The 23,980-nt window shown below is 47.6% G+C and overlaps 1 protein-coding gene across 1 annotated transcript in view; it reads right to left on the reverse strand.

Annotated features, from left to right (window-relative positions):
• Positions 1-16,063, reverse strand: part of tpk2 (thiamin pyrophosphokinase 2) — a 29,768-nt gene extending 13,705 nt beyond the window's left edge. The window contains exons 1-4 of the mRNA XM_041181437.1: positions 15,941-16,063; positions 14,314-14,561; positions 13,434-13,497; positions 12,827-12,957 (exon numbers count right to left, since the gene is read on the reverse strand). Of these exons, the coding sequence (XP_041037371.1) occupies positions 12,827-12,957; positions 13,434-13,497; positions 14,314-14,561; positions 15,941-16,013 (516 nt within the window). The 5' untranslated portion in view covers positions 16,014-16,063. The remainder of the gene's footprint in view (positions 1-12,826; positions 12,958-13,433; positions 13,498-14,313; positions 14,562-15,940) is intronic.
• Positions 16,064-23,980: the final 7,917 nt, after the last annotated feature.

The raw sequence follows: 23,980 nt of genomic DNA on the forward strand, positions 1-23,980 counted from the left end.
CATTACAAAGAAAACAGCCCCCCCAGAAGATTTAATCAATACTACAGAGAAAACAGCACCCCCAGAGGATTTATTAAGTATTACGAAGAAAACAGCGCCACCAGAGGATTTAATCAGTATTACAGAGAAGACAGTCCTCCAGAGGATTTAATCAGTATTAGAGGAAACAGCGCCACCAGAGGACTTAATCAGTATTAGAGAAAACAGCAACCCCAGAGGATTTAATCAGTATTAGAGAAAACTGCACCCCCAGAGGATTTAATCAGTATTATAGAGAAAACAGTGCCCCCAGGGGAGTTAATCAGTATTATAGAGAAAACAGTACCCCCAGGGGATTTAATCAGTATTGCAGCTGAGAAATCAGCAGCCCCAGGAAATGTAATCAGTATTAGAGAAAACAGCACCACCAGGGGATTTAATCAGTATTACAGAGAAGACAGTGCTCCAGAGGATTTAATCAGTATTAGAGGAAACAGCGCCACCAGAGGATTTAATCAGTATTACAGAGAAGACAGTGCTCCAGAGGATTTAATCAGTACTAGAGGAAACAGCGCCACCAGAGGATTTAATCAGTATTAGAGAAAACAGCACCCCCAGAGGATTTAATCAGTATCAGAGAAAACAGCACCCCCAGAGGATTTAATCAGTATTATAGAGAAAACAGCGTCCCCTTCCAGGGGATTTAATCAGTATTATAGAGAAAACAGCGCCCGCAAGGGATTTAATCAGTGTTACAGAGAAAACAGCGTCCCCTTCCAGGGGATTTAATCAGTATTACAGAGGAAACATTGCCCCCAGGGGATTTAATCAGTATTACAGAGGAAACAGCACCCCCCCAGGGGATTTAATCAGTATTATAGAGAAAACAGCGCCCCCAGGGGATTTAATCAGTATTATAGAGAATACAGCGCCCCCAGAGGATTTAATCAGTATTATAGAGAAAACAGCCCCCCCAGAGGATGTAATCAGTATTATAGAGAAAACAGCGCCCCCAGGGGATTTAATCAGTATTATAGAGAAAACAGCGTCACCAGAAGATTTAATCAGTATTACAGAGAAAACAGCGCCCCCAGAGGATTTAATCAGTATTATAGAGAAAACAGTGCCCCCAGAGGATTTAATCAGTATTATAGAGTAAACAGCGCCCCCCCGCAGGGGATTTAATCAGTATTACAGAGAAAACAGCGCCCCCCCCTTTCCGGGTATTTAATCAGTGTTACAGAGAAAACAGCACCCCCAGAGGATTTAATCAGTATTGCAGCTGAGAAAACAGCGCCCCCTGAGGATTTAATCAGTATTACAGAGAAAACAGTGTTCCTAGAGGATTTAATCAGTATTACACCTGAGAAAACAGCACCCGCAGAGGATTTAATCAATATTAGAGGAAACAGCATCCCCAGAGGATTTAATCAGTATTACGAAGAAAACAGCGCCACCAGAAGATTTAATCAATATTACAGAGAAAACAGCACCCCCAGAGGATTTAATCAGTATTACGGAGAAGACAGTGCTCCAGAGGATTTAATCGGTATTAGAGGAAACAGCACCACCAGAGGATTTAATCAGTATTATAGAGAAAAAAGCACCCCCAGGGGATTTAATCAGTCTTACAGAGAAAACAGCGCCCCCTTCCAGGGGATTTAATCAGTATTACAGAGAAAACAGTGCCCCCAGAGGATTTAATCAGTATTACGGAGAAGACAGTGCTCCAGAGGATTTAATCAGTATTAGAGGAAACAGCACCACCAGAGGATTTAATCAGTATTATAGAGAAAAAAGCACCCCCAGGGGATTTAATCAGTCTTACAGAGAAAACAGCGCCCCCTTCCAGGGGATTTAATCAGTATTACAGAGAAAACAGTGCCCCCAGGGGATTTAATAACTATTGCAGAAAAAACAGCACTCCCAGAGGATTTAATAAGTATTATCAAGTATTAGAGGGAACAGCACCACCAGAGGATTTAATCAGTATTAGAGAAAACAGCACCCCCAGAGGATTTAATCAGTATTATAGAGAAAACAGCACTCCCAGAGGATTTAATCAGTATTAGAGGAAGGAGCGCCCCCAGAGGAGTTAATCAGTATTATAGAGAAAACAGCACTCCCAGAGGATTTAATCAGTATTATCGAGTATTAGAGGAAACAGCGCCACCAGAGGATTTAATCAGTATTAGAGAAAACAGCGCCCCCAAAGGATTTAATGAGCATTACAAAGAAAACAGCCCCCCCAGAAGATTTAATCAATACTACAGAGAAAACAGCACCCCCAGAGGATTTATTAAGTATTACGAAGAAAACAGCGCCACCAGAGGATTTAATCAGTATTACAGAGAAGACAGTCCTCCAGAGGATTTAATCAGTATTAGAGGAAACAGCGCCACCAGAGGACTTAATCAGTATTAGAGAAAACAGCAACCCCAGAGGATTTAATCAGTATTAGAGAAAACTGCACCCCCAGAGGATTTAATCAGTATTATAGAGAAAACAGTGCCCCCAGGGGAGTTAATCAGTATTATAGAGAAAACAGTACCCCCAGGGGATTTAATCAGTATTGCAGCTGAGAAATCAGCAGCCCCAGGAAATGTAATCAGTATTAGAGAAAACAGCACCACCAGGGGATTTAATCAGTATTACAGAGAAGACAGTGCTCCAGAGGATTTAATCAGTATTAGAGGAAACAGCGCCACCAGAGGATTTAATCAGTATTAGAGAAAACAGCACCCCCAGAGGATTTAATCAGTATTATAGAGAAAACAGCGTCCCCTTCCAGGGGATTTAATCAGTATTATAGAAAAAACAGCGCCCGCAAGGGATTTAATCAGTGTTACAGAGAAAACAGCGTCCCCTTCCAGGGGATTTAATCAGTATTACAGAGAAAACAGTGCCCCCCGGGGATTTAATCAGTATTGCAGCTGAGAAAGCAGTGCCCCCCCCAGGGGATTTAATCAGTATTGCAGCTAATAAAACAGCGCCCCCAGAGGATTTAATCAGTATTACAGCTGACAAAACAGCACCCGCAGAGGATTTAATCAATATTAGAGGAAACAGCACTCCCAGAGGATTTAATCAGTATTAGAGGAAAGAGCGCGCCCAGAGGAGTTAATCAGTATTACAGAGAAGACCGTGCCCCAGAGGATTTAATCAGTATTAGAGGAAACAGCGCCCCCAGAGATTAGAGAAAACGGCACCCTCCCGAGGGGTTTTAATCAGTATTACAGAGAAGACAGTGCCCCAGATGATTTAAGCAGTATTAGAGGAAACAGCATCCCCAGAGGATTTAATCAGTATTATACAGAAAACAGCGCCCCCAGGGGATTTAATCAGTATTAGAGAAAACAGCACCCCCAGAGGAGTTAATCAGTATTGTAGAGAAAACAGCGCCCCCAGTGGATTTAATGAGCATTACAAAGAAAACAGGTCCACCAGAAGATTTAATCAATATTATAGAGAAAACAGCACCCCCAGAGGATTTATTCAGTGTTATGAAGAAAACAGTGCCACCAGAGGATTTAATCAGTATTACAGAGAAGACAGTGCTCCAGAGGATTTAATCAGTATTAGAGGAAACAGCATCACCAGAGGATTTAATCATTATTAGAGGAAACAGCGCCCCCAGAGGAGTTAATCAGTATTATAGAGAAAACAGCGCCCGCAAGAGGATTTAATCAGTATTATAGAAAAAACAGCATCCCCAGAGGATTTAATCAGTATTAGAGAAAACAGCACCCCCAGGGGATTTAATCAGTATTATAGAGAAAACAGTGCCCCCAGGGGATTTAATCAGTATTGCAGCTGAGAAAACAGCACTCCCAGAGGATTTAATCAGTATTACAGAGAAAACAGTGTTCCTAGAGGATTTAATCAGTATTACACCTGAGAAAACAGCACCCGCAGAGGATTTAATCAGTATTAGAGGAAACAGCGCCCCCAGAGGATTTAATCAGTATTACGAAGAAAACAGTGCCACCAGAAGATTTAATCAATATTACAGAGAAAACAGCACCCCCAGAGGATTTAATCAGTATTACGGAGAAGACAGTGCTCCAGAGGATTTAATCGGTATTAGAGGAAACAGCACCACCAGAGGATTTAATCAGTATTATAGAGAAAAAAGCACCCCCAGGGGATTTAATCAGTCTTACAGAGAAAACAGCGCCCCCTTCCAGGGGATTTAATCAGTATTACAGAGAAAACAGTGCCCCCAGGGGATTTAATAACTATTGCAGAAAAAACAGCACTCCCAGAGGATTTAATCAGTATTATCGAGTATTAGAGGGAACAGCACCACCAGAGGATTTAATCAGTATTAGAGAAAACAGCACCCCCAGAGGATTTAATCAGTATTATAGAGAAAACAGCACTCCCAGAGGATACAGAAATCAGCGCCCCCAGAGGATTTAATCAGTATTATCGAGAAAACAGCGCCCCCAGAGGATTTAATCAGTATTATAGAGAAAACAGTGCCCCCAGAGGATTTAATGAGCATTACAAAGAAAACAGCCCCCCCCAGAAGATTTAATCAATACTACAGAGAAAACAGCACCCCCAGAGGATTTATTCAGTATTACGAAGAAAACAGCGCCACCAGAGGATTTAATCAGTATTACAGAGAAGACAGTCCTCCAGAGGATTTAATCAGTATTAGAGAAAACAGCACCCCCAGAGGATTTAATCAGTATTAGAGAAAACAGCACCCCCAGAGGATTTAATCAGTATTATAGAGAAAACAGTGCCCCCAGGGGAGTTAATCAGTATTATAGAGAAAACAGTACCCCCAGGGGATTTAATCAGTATTGCAGCTGAGAAATCAGCAGCCCCAGGAAATGTAATCAGTATTAGAGAAAACAGCACCACCAGGGGATTTAATCAGTATTATAGAGAAAACAGCACCCCCAGAGGATTTAATCAGTATTATAGAGAAGACAGTGCTCCAGAGGATTTAATCAGTATTAGAGGAAACAGCGCCACCAGAGGATTTAATCAGTATTACAGAGAAGACAGTGCTCCAGAGGATTTAATCAGTATTAGAGGAAACAGCGCCACCAGAGGATTTAATCAGTATTAGAGAAAACAGCACCCCCAGAGGATTTAATCAGTATTAGAGAAAACAGCACCCCCAGAGGATTTAATCAGTATTATAGAGAAAACAGCGTCCCCTTCCAGGGGATTTAATCAGTATTATAGAAAAAACAGCGCCCGCAAGGGATTTAATCAGTGTTACAGAGAAAACAGCGTCCCCTAATCAGTATTACAGAGAAGACAGTGCCCCAGATGATTTAAGCAGTATTAGAGGAAACAGCATCCCCAGAGGATTTAATCAGTATTATAGAGAAAACAGCGCCCCCAGGGGATTTAATCAGTATTAGAGAAAACAGCACCCCCAGAGGAGTTAATCAGTATTGTAGAGAAAACAGCGCCCCCAGTGGATTTAATGAGCATTACAAAGAAAACAGTTCCACCAGAAGATTTAATCAATACTACAGAGAAAACAGCACCCCCAGAGGATTTATTCAGTATTATGAAGAAAACAGTGCCACCAGAGGATTTAATCAGTATTACAGAGAAGACAGTGCTCCAGAGGATTTAATCAGTATTAGAGGAAACAGCATCACCAGAGGATTTAATCATTATTAGAGGAAACAGCGCCCCCAGAGGAGTTAATCAGTATTATAGAGAAAACAGCGCCCGCAAGAGGATTTAATCAGTATTATAGAGAAAACAGCATCCCCAGAGGATTTAATCAGTATTAGAGAAAACAGCACCCCCAGGGGATTTAATCAGTATTATAGAGAAAACAGTGCCCCCAGGGGATTTAATCAGTATTGCAGCTGAGAAAACAGCACTCCCAGAGGATTTAATCAGTATTAGAGGAAACAGCGCCCCCAGAGGAGTTAATCAGTATTATAGAGAAAACAGCGCCCCCAGGAGATTTAATCAGTATTATAGAGAAAACAGTGCCTCCAGGGGATTTAATCAGTATTGCAGCTGAGAAAACAGTAGCCCCAGAGAATGTAATCAGTATTAGAGAAAACAGCACTGCCAGGGGATTTAATCAGTATTATAGAGAAAACAGTGCCCCCAGGGGATTTAATCAGTATTGCAGCTGAGAAAACAGCACTCCCAGAGGATTTAATCAGTATTAGAGGAAACAGAGCCCCCAGAGGAGTTAATCAGTATTACAGAGAAAACAGCGCCCGCAGAGGATTTAATCAGTATTAGAGAAAACCTCACCCCCAGAGGATTTAATCAGTATTATACAGAAATCAGCGCCCCCAGAGGATTTAATCAGTATTATCGAGAAAAGAGCACCCCCAGAGGATTTAATCAGTATTAGAGAAAACAGCACCCCCAGAGGATTTAATGAGCATTACAAAGAAAACAGCCCCCCCCAGAAGATTTAATCAATACTACAGAGAAAACAGCACCCCCAGAGGATTTATTCAGTATTACGAAGAAAACAGCGCCACCAGAGGATTTAATCAGTATTACAGAGAAGACAGTCCTCCAGAGGATTTAATCTGTATTAGAGAAAACAGCACCCCCAGAGGATTTAATCAGTATTAGAGAAAACAGCACCCCCAGAGGATTTAATCAGTATTATAGAGAAAACAGCGCCCCCAGGGGATTTAATCAGTATTATAGAGAAAACAGTGCCCCCAGTGGATTTAATCAGTATTGCAGCTGAGAAAACAGCACCCCCAGAGGATTTATTCAGTATTACGAAGAAAACAGCGCCACCAGAGGATTTAATCAGTATTACGAAGAAAACAGCGCCACCAGAAGATTTAATCAATATTACAGAAAAAACAGCACCCCCAGAGGATTTATTCAGTAGTACGAAGAAAACAGCGCCACCAGAGGATTTAATCAGTATTACAGAGAAGACAGTGCTCCAGAGGATTTAATCAGTATTAGAGGAAACAGCGCCACCAGAGGATTTAATCAGTATTATAGAGAAAACAGCACCCCCAGGGGATTTAATCAGTATTACAGGGAAAACAGCGCCCGCAAGAGATTTCATCAGTGTTACAGAGAAAACAGCGTCCCCTTCCAGGGAATTTAATCAGTATTACAGAGGAAACAGTGCCCCCAGGGGAATTAATTAGTATTGCAGCTGAGGAAACAGTGCCCCCACAGGGGATTTAATCAGTATTACAGCAGAGAAAAGAGCACCCCCAGGGGATTTAATCAGTATTATAGAGAAAACAGCACCCCCAGAGGATTTAATCAGTATTATGGAGAAAACAGCACCCCCAGAGGATTTAATCAGTATTATAGAGAAAACAGCGCCCCCAGGGGATTTAATCAGTATTATAGAGAAAACAGCACCCCCAGAGGATTTAATCAGTGTTAGAGAAAACAGCATCTGCAGAGGATTTAATCAGTATTATAGAGAAAACAGCGCCCCCAGGGGATTTAATCAGTATTATAGAGAAAACAGCACCCCCAGAGGATTTAATCAGTATTAGAGGAAACAGCGCCACCAGATGATTTAATCAGTATTAGAGAAAACAGCACCCCCAGAGGATTTAATCAGTAATATAGAGAAAACAGTGCCCCCAGGGGATTTAATCAGTATTGCAGCTGAGAAAACAGCATCCCCAGAGGATTTAATCAGTATTATAGAGAAAACAGCATCCCCAGAGGATTTAATCAGTATTAGAGAAAACAGCACCCCCAGAGGATTTAATCAGTATTAGAGGAAACAGCGCCACCAGAGAATTTAATCAGTGTTATAGAGAAAACAGCGGCCCCAGAGGATTTAATCAGTATTATACAGAAAACAGCGCCCCCAGAGGATTTAATCTGTATTATCGAGAAAACCGCGCCCCCAGAGGATTTAATGAGCATTACAAAGAAAACAGCCCCCCCAGAAGATTTAATCAATACTACAGAGAAAACAGCACCCCCAGAGGATTTATTCAGTATTACGAAGAAAACAGCGCCACCAGAGGATTTAATCAGTATTACAGAGAAGACAGTCCTCCAGAGGATTTAATCAGTATTAGAGAAAACAGCACCCCCAGAGGATTTAATCAGTATTATACAGAAAACAGCGCCCCCAGGGGATTTAATCAGTATTATAGAGAAAACAGTACCCCCAGAGGATTTAATCAGTATTATAGAAAAAACAGTGCCCCCAGGGGATTTAATCAGTATTGCAGCTGAGAAAACAGCACTCCCAGAGGATTTAATCAGTATTAGAGGAAACAGCGCCACCAGAGGATTTAATCAGTATTATAGAGAAAACAGTGCCCCCAGAGGATTTAATCAGTATTATAGAGAAAACAGCATCCCCAGAGGATTTAATTGGTATTATAGAGAAAACAGCATCCCCAGAGGATTTAATCAGTATGAGAGAAAACAGCGCCCCCAGAGGATTTAATCAGTATTATAGAGAAAACAGCATCCCCAGAGGATTTAATCTGTATTAGAGAAAACAGCACCCCCACAGGATTTAATCAGTATTAGAGGAAACAGCATCCCCAGAGGATTTAATCAGTATTATAGAGAAAACAGAGCCCCCAGGAGATTTAATCAGTATTATAGAGAAAACATTGCCTCCAGGGGATTTAATCAGTATTGCAGCTGAGAAGACAGCAGCCCCAGGAAATGTAATCAGTATTAGAGAAAACAGCACCCCCAGAGGATTTAATCAGTATTATAGAGAAAACAGAGCCCCCAGGAGATTTAATCAGTATTATAGAGAAAACAGTGCCTCCAGGGGATTTAATCAGTATCGCAGCTGAGAAAACAGCAGCCCCAGGAAATGTAATCAGTATTAGAGAAAACAGCACCCCCAGAGGATTTAATCAGTATTATAGAGAAAACAGTGCCCCCAGGGGATTTAATCAATATTGCAGCTGAGAAAACAGCACTCCCAGAGGATTTAATCAGTATTAGAGGAAACAGCGCCCCCAGAGGAGTTAATCAGTATTACAGAGAAAACAGAGCCCCCAGGGGATTTAATCAGTATTGCGGCTGAGAAAACAGCACTCCCAGAGGATTTAATCAGTATTAGAGGAAACAGCGCCCCCAGAGGAGTTAATCAGTATTACAGAGAAAACAGAGCCCCCAGGGGATTTAATCAGTATTAGAGAAAACAGCACCCCCAGAGGATTTAATCAGTATTATCGAGTATTAGAGGAAACAGCGCCACCAGAGGATTTAATCAGTATTAGAGAAAACAGCACCCCCAGAGGATTTAAACAGTATTATAGAGAAAACAGCACCCCCAGAGGATTTAATGAGCATTACAAAGAAAACAGCCCCCCCAGAAGATTTAATCAATACTACAGAGAAAACAGCACCCCCAGAGGATTTATTAAGTATTACGAAGAAAACAGCGCCACCAGAGGATTTAATCAGTATTACAGAGAAGACAGTCCTCCAGAGGATTTAATCAGTAGTAGAGGAAACAGCGCCACCAGAGGATTTAATCAGTATTAGAGAAAACAGCACCCCCAGAGGATTTAATCAGTATTAGAGAAAACAGCACCCCCAGAGGATTTAATCAGTATTATAGAGAAAACAGTGCCCCCAGAGGATTTAATCAGTATTATAGAGAAAACAGCATCCCCAGAGGATTTAATCAGTAATAGAGAAAACAGCGCCCCCAGAGGATTTAATCAGTATTATAGAGAAAACAGCACCCCCAGAGGATTTAATCAGTGTTAGAGAAAACAGCATCCCCAGAGGATTTAATCAGTATTATAGAGAAAACAGAGCCCCCAGGGGATTTAATCAGTATTATAGAGAAAACAGCACCCCCAGAGGATTTAATCAGTGTTAGAGAAAACAGCATCCCCAGAGGATTTAATCAGTATTATAGAGAAAACAGCGCCCCCAGAGGATTTAATCAGTATTATACAGAAAAAAGCACCCCCAGAGGATTTAATCAGTATTAGAGGAAACAGCGCCACCTGAAGATTTAATCAGTATTAGAGAAAACAGCACCCCCAGAGGATTTAATCAGTATTATAGAGAAAACAGTGCCCCCAGGGGATTTAATCAGTATTGCAGCTGAGAAAACAGCACTCCCAGAGGATTTAATCAGTATTAGAAGAAACAGCGCCACCAGAGGATTTAATCAGTATTATAGAGAAAACAGCGCCCCCAGAGGATTTAAGCAGTATTATAGAGAAAACAGCATCCCCAGAGGATTTAATCGGTATTATAGAGAAAACAGCATCCCCAGATAATTTAATCAGTATTAGAGAAAACAGCGTCCCCAGAGGATTTAATCAGTATTAGAGAAAACAGCGCCCCCAGAGGATTTAATCAGTATTATAGAGAAAACAGCATCCCCAGAGGATTTATTAAGTATTAGAGAAAACAACACCCCCAGAGGATTTAATCAGTATTAGAGGAAACAGCGCCACCAGAGGATTTAATCAGTATTATAGAGAAAACAGCATTCCCAGAGGATTTAATCGGTATTATAGAGAAAACAGCACCCCCTGAGGATTTAATCAGTATTAGAGAAAACAGCGCCCCCAGAGGATTTAATCAGTATTATAGAGAAAACAGCATCCCCAGAGGATTTAATCAGTATTAGAGAAAACAGCACCCCCAGAGGATTTAATCAGTATTAGAGAAAACAGCACCCCCAGAGGATTTAATCAGTATTATAGAGAAAACAGAGCCCCCAGGAGATTTAATCAGTATTATAGAGAAAACAGTGCCTCCAGGGGATTTAATCAGTATTGCAGCTGAGAAAACAGCAGCCCCAGGAAATGTAATCAGTATTAGAGAAAACAGCACCCCCAGAGGATTTAATCAGTATTAGAGAAAACAACACCCCCAGAGGATTTAATCAGTATTAGAGGAAACAGCGCCACCAGAGGATTTAATCAGTATTATAGAGAAAACAGCGCCCCCAGAGGAATTAATCAGTAGTATAGAGAAAACAGCATCCCCAGAGGATTTAATCGGTATTATAGAGAAAACAGCATCCCCAGAGGATTTAATCAGTATTAGAGAAAACAGCGCCCCCAGAGGATTTAATCAGTATTACAGAGAAAACAGCATACCCAGAGGATTTAATCAGTATTATAGAGAAAACAGAGCCCCCAGGAGATTTAATCAGTATTATAGAGAAAACAGTGCCTCCAGGGGATTTAATCAGTATTGCAGCTGAGCAAACAGCAGCCCCAGGAAATGTAATCAGTATTAGAGAAAACAGCACCCCCAGAGGATTTAATCAGTATTATAGAGAAAACAGAGCCCCCAGGAGATTTAATCAGTATTATAGAGAAAACAGTGCCTCCAGGGGATTTAATCAGTATTGCAGCTGAGAAAACAGCAGCCCCAGGAAATGTAATCAGTATTAGAGAAAACAGCACCCCCAGAGGATTTAATCAGTATTATCGAGTATTAGAGGAAACAGCATCCCCAGAGGATTTAATCAGTATTATAGAGAAAAACGCGCCCCCAGAGGATTTAATGAGCATTACAAAGAAAACAGCCCCCCCAGAAGATTTAATCAATACTACAGAGAAAACAGCACCCCCAGAGGGTTTATTAAGTATTACGAAGAAAACAGCGCCACCAGAGGATTTAATCAGTATTACAGAGAAGACAGTCCTCCAGAGGATTTAATCAGTATTAGAGGAAACAGCGCCACCAGAGGATTTAATCAGTATTAGAGAAAACAGCACCCCCAGAGGATTTAATCAGTATTATAGAGAAAATAGCGCCCCCAGCGGATTTAATCAGTATTATAGAGAAAACAGTGCCCCCAGGGGATTTAATCAGTACTGCAGCTGAGAAAACAGCACCCCCAGAGGATTTATTCAGTATTACGAAGAAAACAGCGCCACCAGAGGATTTAATTACTATTACAGAGAAGACAGTGCTCCAGAGGATTTAATCAGTATTAGAGGAAACAGCGCCACCATAGGATTTAATCAGTAGTATAGAGAAAACAGCATCCCCAGAGGATTTAATAGGTATTATAGAGAAAACAGCATCCCCAGAGGATTTAATCAGTATTAATGCTGAGAAAACAGTACCCCCCCATGGAATGTAATCAGTCTTATAGAGTAAACAGTGCTCCCCCCCAGGGGATTTAATCAGTATTATAGAGAAAACAGCGACCCCCAAGGGGATTTAATCAGTCGTATAGAGAAAACAGTGCCCCCCCCAGGGGATTTAATCAGTCTTATAGAGAAAACAGCGCCCCCAGGGGTTTTAATCGGTATTATAGGGAAAACAGCGCCCTCAGAGGATTTAATCAGCATTACAGCTGAGAAAACAGCGCCACCCCAGAGGATTTAATCAGTATTACAGCTGAGAAAACAGGGCCCCCCCCCCAGAGGATTTAATCAGTATTACAGCTGAGAAAACAGTGCCCCCCCCCCCAGAGGATTTAATCAGTATTACAGCTGAGAAAACAGCGCCACCCCAGGGGATTTAATCAGTATTACAGTTGAGAAAACAGTGCCCCCCCCCAGAGGATTTAATCAGCATTACAGCTGAGAAAACAGCACCCCCCCCCAGAGGATTTAATCAGTATTACAGCTGAGAAAACAGTGCCCCCCCCCCCCCAGAGGATTTAATCAGTATTACAGCTGAGAAAACAGTGCCCCCCCCAGAGGATTTAATCAGTATTACAGCTGAGAACACAACCACAAACCCCCCACCACCACTCCCGGAATGAACCAGGAGCTCGGTCACCGCAGCTGACCTGTCTGGGCCATGCGAGGATCCGGCTGGGCCACGATGCCTCACGTGGTCAAACTGCCCTGGCTGCCAGGTGAGGCTGGGACCCGGAGAGCAGGCTGCTGGGCCGAGCGCCCGGAGGGGAGGGAAGAGCGGTGTTTACCAGATTATCCAGCCTCCCAGGGAAGGTCTCCTTGTCGAGCGTCCTCCTCCCGATCCACATGGACATCTCCCCGTGGCCGTGACGCACAAACCCATTGACGTGGACCCCGTAGCTTTTCACCCCAAACAAACCTGAGGAAGCAGAGGAGAGAGTCAGAGCGAGGGCTCGCACCTCACCAGAACCCCCCGACGCATCCTCCCTCGCGGACCTCCCGGACAGGCTCGGTGATGGCCAGCTCCTCTGGGCCGATTCTCGCCCGTCAAGCTACGGCTGGGGCTCTTCGGCTGCGTGGTGCATCACGGCTGAGCAGCAACGCTCCCCACCACCACCCCCCCCCCATCTCATCCAGTTGCACTGGATACCCATCAGGTGCAGGAACCCTGGTGTGTATCGGCCCTCTCTCCAAACCCGTGGGCCTATCGTCCACGCGCCCGCACCCTCTCACCCCACCCGCCAGCTCAGTTCGACCTACTTACTGGGTCCGGACGGGGATGGGGGGTGGGCTGCAGAGGTGAGGTGGGGGGGGGCAACGAGGGGATCACAGGAGCCAAGCCATTCACCATCGCAGCCAAAGACGATGCAAAGCAAGAGAGAGAGAGAAGCCTACCGATCGCTGATCTCTCCACCTTCAGCAGAGGAGGGTCTGAGAACCTCGACATCACTTCATATTTCTGAAGAGCAAAGAACAGAGACATCAGGCAGCGGCACAGCAACCGCACTGTCCACGGGAAGAAGGTGAGTGTCCGGGTACAGGGCTGACATTCTTCGGGTCCCCCGGTCCCCAGCTCAGGACATCCCAAAGCTCCTCCCGGCCAAAGAAGGAGTTCATTTCATTGAAGTCCGCTCCCTGTTGGAATGTCGGAAACGCAGCAGCCAATTTGCGTACAGCAAGATCCCACAAACAGCAATGTGAGAACGACCCAGATCGTCTGTTTTTAGTGATGTTGGTTGAGGGATAAATATTGGCCCCAGGGCCTCGGTTTAATGTCTCATCCTGAAAGACGGCACCTCTGACGGTGCGGCGCTTCCTCAGCGCTGACCCTCCGACAGCGCGGCGCTCCCTCAGCACTGACCCTCCGACAGCGCGGCGCTCCCTCAGCACTGACCCTCCGACAGCGCGGCGCTCCCTCAGCACTGACCCTCCGACAGCGCGGCGCTCCCTCAGCACTGACCCTCCGACAGCGCGGCGCTCCCTCAGCACTGACCCTCCGACAGCGCGGCGCTCCCTCAGCACTGACCCTCCGACAGTGCGGTGCTCCCTCAGTACTGCACTGGAGCGTCTGCCAGGATGAAGGGGCTGAAATACAGTATCCTCTGACTGTGAGGCAGGACTGATACTCTGGGCAGGTATTGCTGGCTGCTACCCCAGGCACCACAGTCAGACCAGCCCAAGACATCCTGCTCTCTGGGGATCAGGAGCATGCATGCTCTGGGTCTGCTTATCCCATCCCAGGCACTTCCTCTCTGTGACACCTTCCCACACTCACCTCGTTCCTCCACTTCCCCAGGCAGTCGAACAGCTTCTCCTCCCTCCAATCCTCGAGGATCCCTTCAAGCGCACCCGAGCGCTGCTGGTAGGTGTTTAGGTGGCTGCAGAGCTCCACTCGTCCCTGGGCATCATCAGTCACCCGGAAAACCTCAGGGTACCTGCTCAGGAGTGGGAATAGCCTGGGTTGCACCACACCCACCTCATGACCCGCAACACAGAACGGTTTACAGAGAGCCTTCGAGGAGCCTGCAGGGTCAAGGAAAACAGGTTACTGGCCAGCCTGGTACAGTGAAAACAGGCAACAGTGAGTAACCTGCAGCTTCGATGGAGGGTCAGCAGCCAGTCAGTAAGCAGCATGTGTGGATTGTTCATGCACAAAAATGCTTTCATTCAAGAAAAACGTCCTTCTGTAACTCCTTTCACCTCCTCAGGACAGTGCGGCGCTCCCTCGGCGCTGACCCTCCGACAGTGCGGCGTTCCCTCACTACTGACCCTCCGACAGTGTGGCGCTCCCTCACTACTGACCCTCCGACAGTGCGGCGCTCCCTCAGCACTGACCCTCCGACAGTGCGGCTCTCCCTCAGCACTGACCCTCCGACAGTGCGGCGCTCCCTCAGCACTGACCCTCCGACAGTGCGGCACTCCCTCAGTACTGACCCTCCGACAGTGCGGCGCTCCCTCAGCACTGACCCTCCGACAGTGCGGCGCTCCCTCAGCACTGACCCTCCGACAGTGCGGCGCTCCCTCAGCACTGACCCTCCGACAGTGCGGCGCTCCCTCAGCACTGACCCTCCAACAGTGCGGCACTCCCTCACTACTGAACCTCCGAGAGTGCAGCGCTCCCTCAGTAGTGACCCTCCAACAAGCCTATTTCTTTAACATCTTCCAGCCCCTACAACCCTCCTATCTCTGTAACCTCCAGCCCCTATAACCCTCCCTATCTCTGTAACCTCCTCCAGCCCCTACAACCCTATCTCTGTAACCTCCTCCAGCCCCTACAACCCTCCCTATCCCTGTAACCTCCTCCAGCCCCTACAACCCTCCTTATCTCTGTAACCTCCTGCAGCACCTACAACCCTCCCTATCTCTGTAACCTCCTCCAGCCTGTACACCCCTCCCTATCTCTATAACCTCCTCCAGACCCTACAACCCTCCCTATCCCTGTAACCTCCTCCAGCCCCTACAACCCTCCCTATCTCTGTAGCCTCCTCCAGCCCCTACACCCCTCCCTAAGTCTGTAACCTCCTCCAGCCCCTACAATCCTCCCTATCCCTGTAACCTCCTCCAGCCGCTACGACCCTCCCTATCTCTTGTAACCTCCTACAACCCTCCGAGATCTCTGCGCCCCTCCAATTCTGGCCCCTTGACCACCCCCCCGATTCCCATTGCTCTACCACTGGCGGCTGTGCCTTCAGCTGCCTGGGGGGTGGCTCTGAGCTCTGGAATTCCCTTCCTAAGCCTCTGCATGTTGACCATACCGTTGGTAACTACCAGCTGCCCCCTTGTTATTCCTGTTGCCTGGGTGAGTGTGCACACACTCTCCCTCCCTGAACTCTCATGCCACTCCTGTTTACAATTAAAAAGGTGCCACCAGTAACAGAGGCAAAAAGATTCAAGTTAGCAACCCTGCATATGAAAGGAGTTCATCCTGCTCAGGAGCTGCAGGACTCCCTCAGCCCAGGACCTGCTGCCTGCCATTGCCTCTGCAACCAGTCTCCAGGTGGTCCTCCGAGTGGCTGGTCCTCCCGTATCCCAGCGTGCGCTGGAACAGGGAGCAGCTCGGAGGGGGAGGGCGTGGCTTTGAGCGGGGGGGGGGGCGGGGTGGCAAGCACGCAGGCGCAGTGGAGCCGAGCAGAAAAGACTACATTTCCCGTCGGGCCCGGCGCAGCTGGATGGGCTAGAGGGAGGGAAGCCGGACACGCATGCGCACCGACCAGATGCAAAACAGCGGCGGCCGTTAGGGACGGCGGCCATTTTGGAGGAAAATTGACTAAAATGTCAGAATTGTCAAATTTTAAGTCCCAGGTTGAAGCCAATGGGCTGAAAACAAAAAAAAATCGGATGATTAAAAACAATTGAAAAAACACAAATAAAAAAAGTAAAAAAAAACACTTAGATTCTCCAGGACTGCGGAGAGAAAGGGACTTGTCGAAGTTTTTCATCTCGGACTCATCAGGACAGCCATGCAAGAATACCAAATTTCAAAGGCGACAACAATTTGTACCACACGAGAAGAGTATAGATTGTGGCTGGCCTCGGGATTTGGTATTCTTGCGCCGCCGGCCTGACGAGCGCAAGGCGAAAAGCTTCGACAAGCTCCTTCCTCATCAATGCCCACCTTCTGTGCTGCCGAGCAACTCCTCGAGTTCTCACGCACCAATAAATACCCCTCCACGTCGTGCTTCATTTATTTTTTTCAATGTCACCTCAGTCCTGGCGAAAAGGTCCTGGAGAAATTATTTTTCTCTCCGAGGGTCACACGACTTTGGGACTCTCTGCCTCAGAAGGCAGTGGAGGTAGGGGTTTGGGGCGGGGGTGAGTCATTGAGTAATTTTAAGCCGATTGTGGGGGGGGTGGGGGTGGCGGGGAGGTGGGGGTTAGATCGCTTCTTGTTAGGCAAGGGGTTCGAAGGCTATCGGGGGTAGATGGGAACGTGGATTTCGAACCACCACAAACAGGTCGGCCATGATCTTAATGAATGGCGGAGCAGGCTCAAAGGGCCGAATGGCCTACTTCTGCTCCTATTTCATCTGTTCGTACGTATGTCCACCTGTCCCAAAAGATTCCAATCCATTTCCGCCAGAATATGACACAAAAATATTCTGTTTGATGGTGAAAGGATGTTTTGGGGGTGTGGGGTGGGAAATCGCAAAAAAACCTCACGATTTGAGCTGTTTAGCTGCTGCAGGGTCGGGGTGGGGGGGGTATGTAGATACCTCCGACCCACTTTCACGCAGCACCCGGAGGGGTCTGGTAAAGGCAAGGGTGGTGGTAGAGTGGGTGGCAGGAGGGTGGGAGGGGTAGGGCAGGAGGTAACGTAGGGGGACAGGGAAGCTGTGGGGTTGGTGGCATGAGATGGTCAATGGTTCGGGCCTCCTTGGGGCAGGCGATGGGCCTGAGTTACAATGAGGCCAAAAAGGGGAGGGGGTCTTGCCTGCGGGTTGCAGAGGAGCTTGGGTGGTGATGTTATGGACAGAATTGCGGTCAAGGTTTAAAGTGTAAAGGAATGGCATGAATTGAGCTGCTGAGCGATGGGAGTCACAGCTAGCACTAACACGATGGGCTGAAGTGCCTCCTTCTGATCTTTAACGGTGGTTAGGAAGGCAAATGCAATGTTGGCATTTATTTCGAGAGGACTAGAATATAAAAGCAGGGATGTGCTGCTGAGGCTTTATAAGGCTCTGGTCAGACCACATTTAGAATATCGTGAGCAATTTTGGGCCCCGTGTATCTCAGGAAGGATGTGCTGGTCCTGGAGAGGGTCCAGCGGAGGTTCACGAGAACGATCCCAGGAATGAAAGGCTTAACATATGAGGAACGTTTGAGGGCTCTGGGTCTATACTTGATGGAGTTTAGAAGGATGAGGGGGGGATCTGATTGAAACTTACAGAATACTGAAAGGCCTGGATAGAGTGGACGTGGGGAAGATGTTTCCATTAGTAGGAGAGACTAGGACCCGAGGGCACAGCCTCAGAGTAAAGGGAAGACCTTTTAGAACAGAGATGAGGAGAAACTTCTTTAGCCAGAGAGTGGTGAATCTATGGAATTCATTGCCACAGAAGGCTGTGGAGGCCAGGTCACTGAGTGTATTTAAGACCGAGATAGGCTCTTGATTGGTAAGGGGGTCAAAGGTTACAGGGAGAAGGCGGGAGAATGGGGTTGAGAAATTATCAGCCATGATTGAATGGCGGAGCAGACTCGATGGGCCGAATGGCCTAATTTCTGCTCCTTTGTCTTATGGTCTTTAACCAGTCTATAGTTCTGCAGCATTGACAAGACTCTTCATACAGAATGCTCCTAATAAGAGTGCAGCACTGGGATGTAAACCTCTGCAGGCAAAAGTGTGCACAGCAAGCTCCTGCAAGTAGCGACGCCAATAATGACCAGGTATCTTTCCTCACTATGGAATGTGGTGCAAATGGTGCTCCCAACTACCCCAGCTACCAGATGGTGCCAGGGGTCGTTCTTGTTCCACCCAGGTAGGCAGCGGGGACTTTGGTTTCACTTCTCATACAAGACCTGGCACTTCTGACCGTGCAGCACTCCCTCAGCACTGCTACCTGGCGTTGAAATGAGAATCCACCGGACAGAACACAGACCCAACTGCTCCGCACCAGCCTCTTCCCCCCCGCCCCCCCACTCTACGTCCCCACCCATCCCCATATCCTTCTATTCCTTTCCCCCCTCATGTGTTCATCAAGCTATCTCCTCTTAAACACATCGACGCTATTCACCCCGACCCCTCCCTGTGGGAGCGAGTTCCGCATTCTCCCCACTCCCTGGGAAAAGATGTTTCTCCTGAATTCCCCCCCACCACTTCCGATTGGATTTATTATTGGCTGTCTTATACATTCTCATCCTTATTTTCAAACTCTTCCATGCTTTGCTCTTCCCTACATCTTTTGCCTCCTCCAGCCCCTAAGATATCTGTCCTCGTCCAATTGTATCCCCAATTTTAGATGATGCACCATTGCTGCCTGTGCCTTCAGTCGTCTGGGCCCCAAGTCCTGACCCCTCTCGTGTCTCTCTCTGCCTCTTTTGCCTCCTTCACCCCTTAAGGCCAACATCTTTAACCGAAGCTTACCTCAGCGGAGCTAGAAGCTCCACAAACATCCAGGTGCCATACTCTGTTTTCTAATTCTCCATATTAGGAGAAAGTATATTAAGTCACCGGAGAGGGAGCAGAGAATATTTACAAGCACCATCCTGTGCAAAGTGCTCCAAAGGTGGTCTAACCGAGGGTATTGGAGAGTGGAACTATCCACAGAGCTCCAGGTGTGGTCTAACCAAGGGATATGGAAACTGGAACTGTGCACAGTGTTTCACATGTGGACTAACCGAGGGATATGGAGACCAGAGCTGTGCACAGTGCTCAAGGTGTTGTCTAGCCAAGGGATATGGAGCCCAGAACTGTGCACAGTGCTCCAGGTGTGGTCTAACCAAGGGATATGGAAACCAGAACTGTGCACGGTGCTCCAAGTGTGGTCTAACTGAGGGGTATGGAGACAGGAACTTGCACAGTGCTCCAAGTGTGGTCTACCCAAAGGATATGGAGACCGGGACTGTGCATGGTGCTCCAGGTGTGGTCTAACCGAGGGATATTTATTTATTCATTCATGGGATGTGGGCTTCGCTGGCTGGGCCAGCATTTTTTGCCTGTCTTTACTTGCCCTTGAGAAGGTGATGGTGAGCTGCCTTCTTGAATCGCTGCAGTCCCGTGTGGTGTATGTACAACCACCGCGCTGTTAGGCAGGGAGTTCCAGGATTTTGACCCAACGACAGTGAAGGAACGGCCAATATATTTCCAAGTCAGGATGGTGAGGGGCTCGGAGGGGAACTTCCAGGTTGTGGTGTTCCCCATGTGTCTGCTGCCCTTGTCCTTCTAGATGATAGTGGCCGTGGGTTTGGGCAGCGCTGTCGAAGGAGCCTTGGTGAGTTGCTGCAGTGCATCTTGTAGATGGTACACACACTGCTGCCCCTGTGTGTCGGTGGTGGAGGGAGTGAATGTTTGTGGATGGGATGCCGATCAAGTGGGATTGCTTTGTCCTGGATGGTATCGAGCTTCTTGAGTGTTGTGGGAGCCGCACTCATCCAGGCAAGTGGAGAGTATTCCATCACACTCCTGACTTGTGCCTTGTAGATGGTGGACAGACTTTGGGGAGTCAGGAGGTGGATTGCTCGTCGCAGGATTCCCAGCCTCTGACTGCTCTTGTAGCCACAATATTTATATGGCTGGTCCAGTTCAGTTTCTGGTCAATGGTAACCCCCAGAATGTTGATAGTGGGGGATTCAGTGATGGTAATGCCATTGAATGTCAAGGGGCGATGGTTAGATTCTCTCTTGTTGGAGATGGTCATTGCCTGACACTTGTGTGGTGTGAATGTTACTTGTTACTTGTCAGCCCAAGCCTGGATATTGTCCAGGTCTTGCTGCATTTGTACATGGACTGCTTCAGTATCTGAGGAGTCACGAATGGTGCTGAACATTGTGGAATCATCAGTGAACATCCTCACTTCTGACCTTGTGATAAAAGGAAGGTCATTGATGAAGCAGCTGAAGATGGTTGGGCCGAGGACACTACCCTGAGGGACTCCTGCAGTGATGTCCTGGAGCTGAGATGACTGACCTCCAACAACCACAACCATCTTCCTTTGTGCTAATCCAACCAGTGGAGAGTTTTCCCCCTGATTCCCATTGACTCCAGTTTTGCTGGGGCTCCTTGATGCCACACTTGGTCAAATATTGCCTTGCTGTCAAGGGCAGTCACTCTCACCTCACCTCGGGAATTCAGCTCTTTGTCCATGTTTGAACCAAGGCTGTAATGAGGTCAGGAGCTGAGTGACCCTGGCAGAACCCGAACTGGGCACCAGTGAGCAGGTTATTGTTAAGCAAGTGCAGCTTGATAGCACTGTTGATGGCCTCTTCCATTGCTTTACTGATGATGGACAGTAGGCTGATGGGGCGGTAATTGGCTGGGTTGGATTTGTCCTGCTTTTTGTGTACAGGACATACCTGGGCAATTTTCCACATAGCCGGGTAGATGCCAGTGTTGTAGCTGTACTGGAACAGCTTGGCTAGGGGCACAGCAAGTTCTGGAGCACAAGTCTTCAGTACTATTGCCATAATATTGTCAGGGCCCATAGCCTTTGCAGTATCCAGTGCCTTCAGCCGTTTCTTGATATCATGTGGAGTGAATCGAATTGACTGGAGATTGGCATCTATGATGCTGGGGACCTCCGGAGGAGGCCGAGATGGATCATCCACTCGGCACTTCTGGCTGAAGATTGCAGTAAATGCTTCAGCCTTATGTTTTGCACTGATGTTCTGGGCTCCCCCATCATTGAGGATGGGGATATTTGTGGAGCCTCCTCCTCCACTGAGTTATTTAATTGTCCACCACCATTCACAACTGGATGTGGCAGGACAGCAGAGCTTAGATCTGATCTGTTGGTTGTGGGATTGCTTACCTCTATCACTTGCTCCTTATGCTGTTTGGCACACAAGTTGTCCTGTTATAACTTCACCAGGTTGACACCTCATTTCTAGACACGCCTGGTGCTGCTCCTGACATGCCCTCCTGCTCTCTTCATTGAACCAGGGTTAATCCCTTGGCTTGCTAGTAATGGTAGAGTGGGGGATATGGGTCATGAGGTTACAGATTGTGGTTGAGTACAACTCTGCTGCTGCTGATGGCCCACAGCACCTCATGATTGCCCGGTCTTGAGTTGCTGGATCTGTTTGAAATCTATCCCATTTAGCACGGTGGTAGTGCCACACAACACGATGGAGGGTGTCCTCAATGTGAAGGTGGGACTTGGTCTCCACAATGACTGTGCGGTGGTCAGTCCTACTGATACTGTCATGGACAGATGCATGTGCAGCAGGCAGGTTGGTAAGGATGAGGTCAAGTATGTTTTTCCCTCTTGTTGGTTCCCTCACCACCTGCTGCAGACCAAGTCTAGCAGCTATGTCCTTTAGAACTCGGCCAGCTTGGTCAGTAGTGGAGCTACCGAGCCACTCTTGGTGATAGACAATGAAGTCCCCCACCCAGAGTACATTCTGCATCCTTGCCACCCTCAGTGCTTCCTCCAAGTGGTGTTCAACATGGAGGGGCACTGATTCATCAGCTGAGGGAGGGCAGTACGTGGTAATCAGCAAGAGGTTTCCTTGTCCATGTTTGATCTGATGCCATGAGACTTCACGGGGTCTGGAGTCAATGTTGAGGATTCCCAGGGCAACTCCCTCCTGACTGTATACGCCTGTGCTGCCACCTACCGATGGGACAGGACATACCAGGGATGGTGATGGTGGTGTCTGGGACATTATCTGTAAGGGTTGATTCCGTGAGGAAGCCTGTTGCTTGAATAGTCTGCGAGACAGCTCTCCCAATTTTGGCACAAGCCCCCAGATGTTAATAAGGAGGAGTTTGCAGGGTCGACAGGGCTGAGGTTGCCGTTGTCATTCCCGGTGCCTAGGTCCAAGCCGGCCGGTCCGTCCACTTTCACTCCCTGTCTGCGCCTTTACAGCGGCCGAGTGACACAACTGAGTGTCGGGCTCGGCCACTGCAGAGTCAACTGTTGCGCTGGAGTCACGTGTAGGCCAGACCAGGTAACGACAACAGATTTCCTTCCCTGAAGGGCTGTAGTGAACCAGATGGTTTTTTTTTTTTTACACACTGACCGACAATGGTTCAACGTCGGACTTTTGAATTCTAGATTTTTAATGAGTTCAAATCCCACCAGCTGCCGTGGCGGGATTCGAACCCGGGTCCTCAGGACTTTTACACTGGGTCTCTGGATTTCTAGCCCAGCGACCACACCATCGCCTCACATATGGTGCACGGTGCTCCGAGGGTGGTCTAACTCAGGGGTATGGAGGTTAATAATTTATGGTCTGCGGTGATTTAGGTCATAAATCATTGTGGTTTTATGCATTTTGCAAATAAAGCCCCAGAGGTGTTATATTGAATGGCAGAGACTTTATTCAGAAGTTGTTTGATGGTCAGAAATGTACAACGTCCGGGTTCGTGACGTCATGGAGGATGCCCTTTGACCTTCGCCTCCAAAACCAAAACCTTCCAGAAATCTCCTATCCGTTACGAAAGGCCGAAGGGGGCAATATTCCCGCCCCGGTCGGGGCCGTCTGCTGAAGAATTGCGGTTTTATTCATTTTTGTTGTTTTTCACCGTTTGCCTGGCGACGCCCAACGGAAGCCGCGGCTCCACCAATCAGGACGCCGCTTGCAAAGGGCGACCAGGGGCAGGGTGGGGGGGGGGGGGGGGGGGGCACGAATGAGAGACGGCCTCCAATTGGAGGAACGGTTCGACGTTGGGCTCATCGGGAACCCGAGAGCACCCAATCCGGTTCGCGCTGGCGAGAGGCGCCTTTCCCATTGGCGGAGAGACGAGGGGACGGACCAATAGGGAACGCCCACTCCTCCGTCACTCGCGCGGGCAGAACACCACCTTTCCCCTCAGCCATTCAAACCAATCGGAGAGCCCCTGACACTCTTCCCGGGGGGGCCGGAAAGAGAGGCACTTTGCCATAGGAGGGCAGGGGACCAACCGGAAAGCCGCTTTCACAGGAGGGTTGGGGGCGGGGGAAAGGGAGGTGCCTTCCCATTTGGAGGCGACAGACCAACCAGAGAGCCGGTTCCAGGGGACAGGGTGGGGGAAAAAAGAGGCGCCTTCCCATTGGAGGCGACAGACCAACCAGACAGCCGGTTCCAGGGTGGGGGGGGGGGAAAGAGAGGCGCCTTCCCATTGGAAGCGACAGACCAACCAGAGAGCCGGTTCCAGGGTGGGGGGGAAAAAAAAGAGAGGCACCTTCCCATTGGAGGCGACGGGACCAACCAGAGAACCGGTTCCAGGGTGGGGGGGGAAAAAAAGTGGCGCCTTCCCATTGGAGGCGACGGTACCAACCAGAGAAGGAAAAAAAAAGGCGCCT

Source organism: Carcharodon carcharias (genome assembly GCF_017639515.1).
Source record: "Carcharodon carcharias isolate sCarCar2 chromosome 35 unlocalized genomic scaffold, sCarCar2.pri SUPER_35_unloc_4, whole genome shotgun sequence".
NCBI classification, from domain to species: Eukaryota; Metazoa; Chordata; class Chondrichthyes; order Lamniformes; family Lamnidae; genus Carcharodon; species Carcharodon carcharias.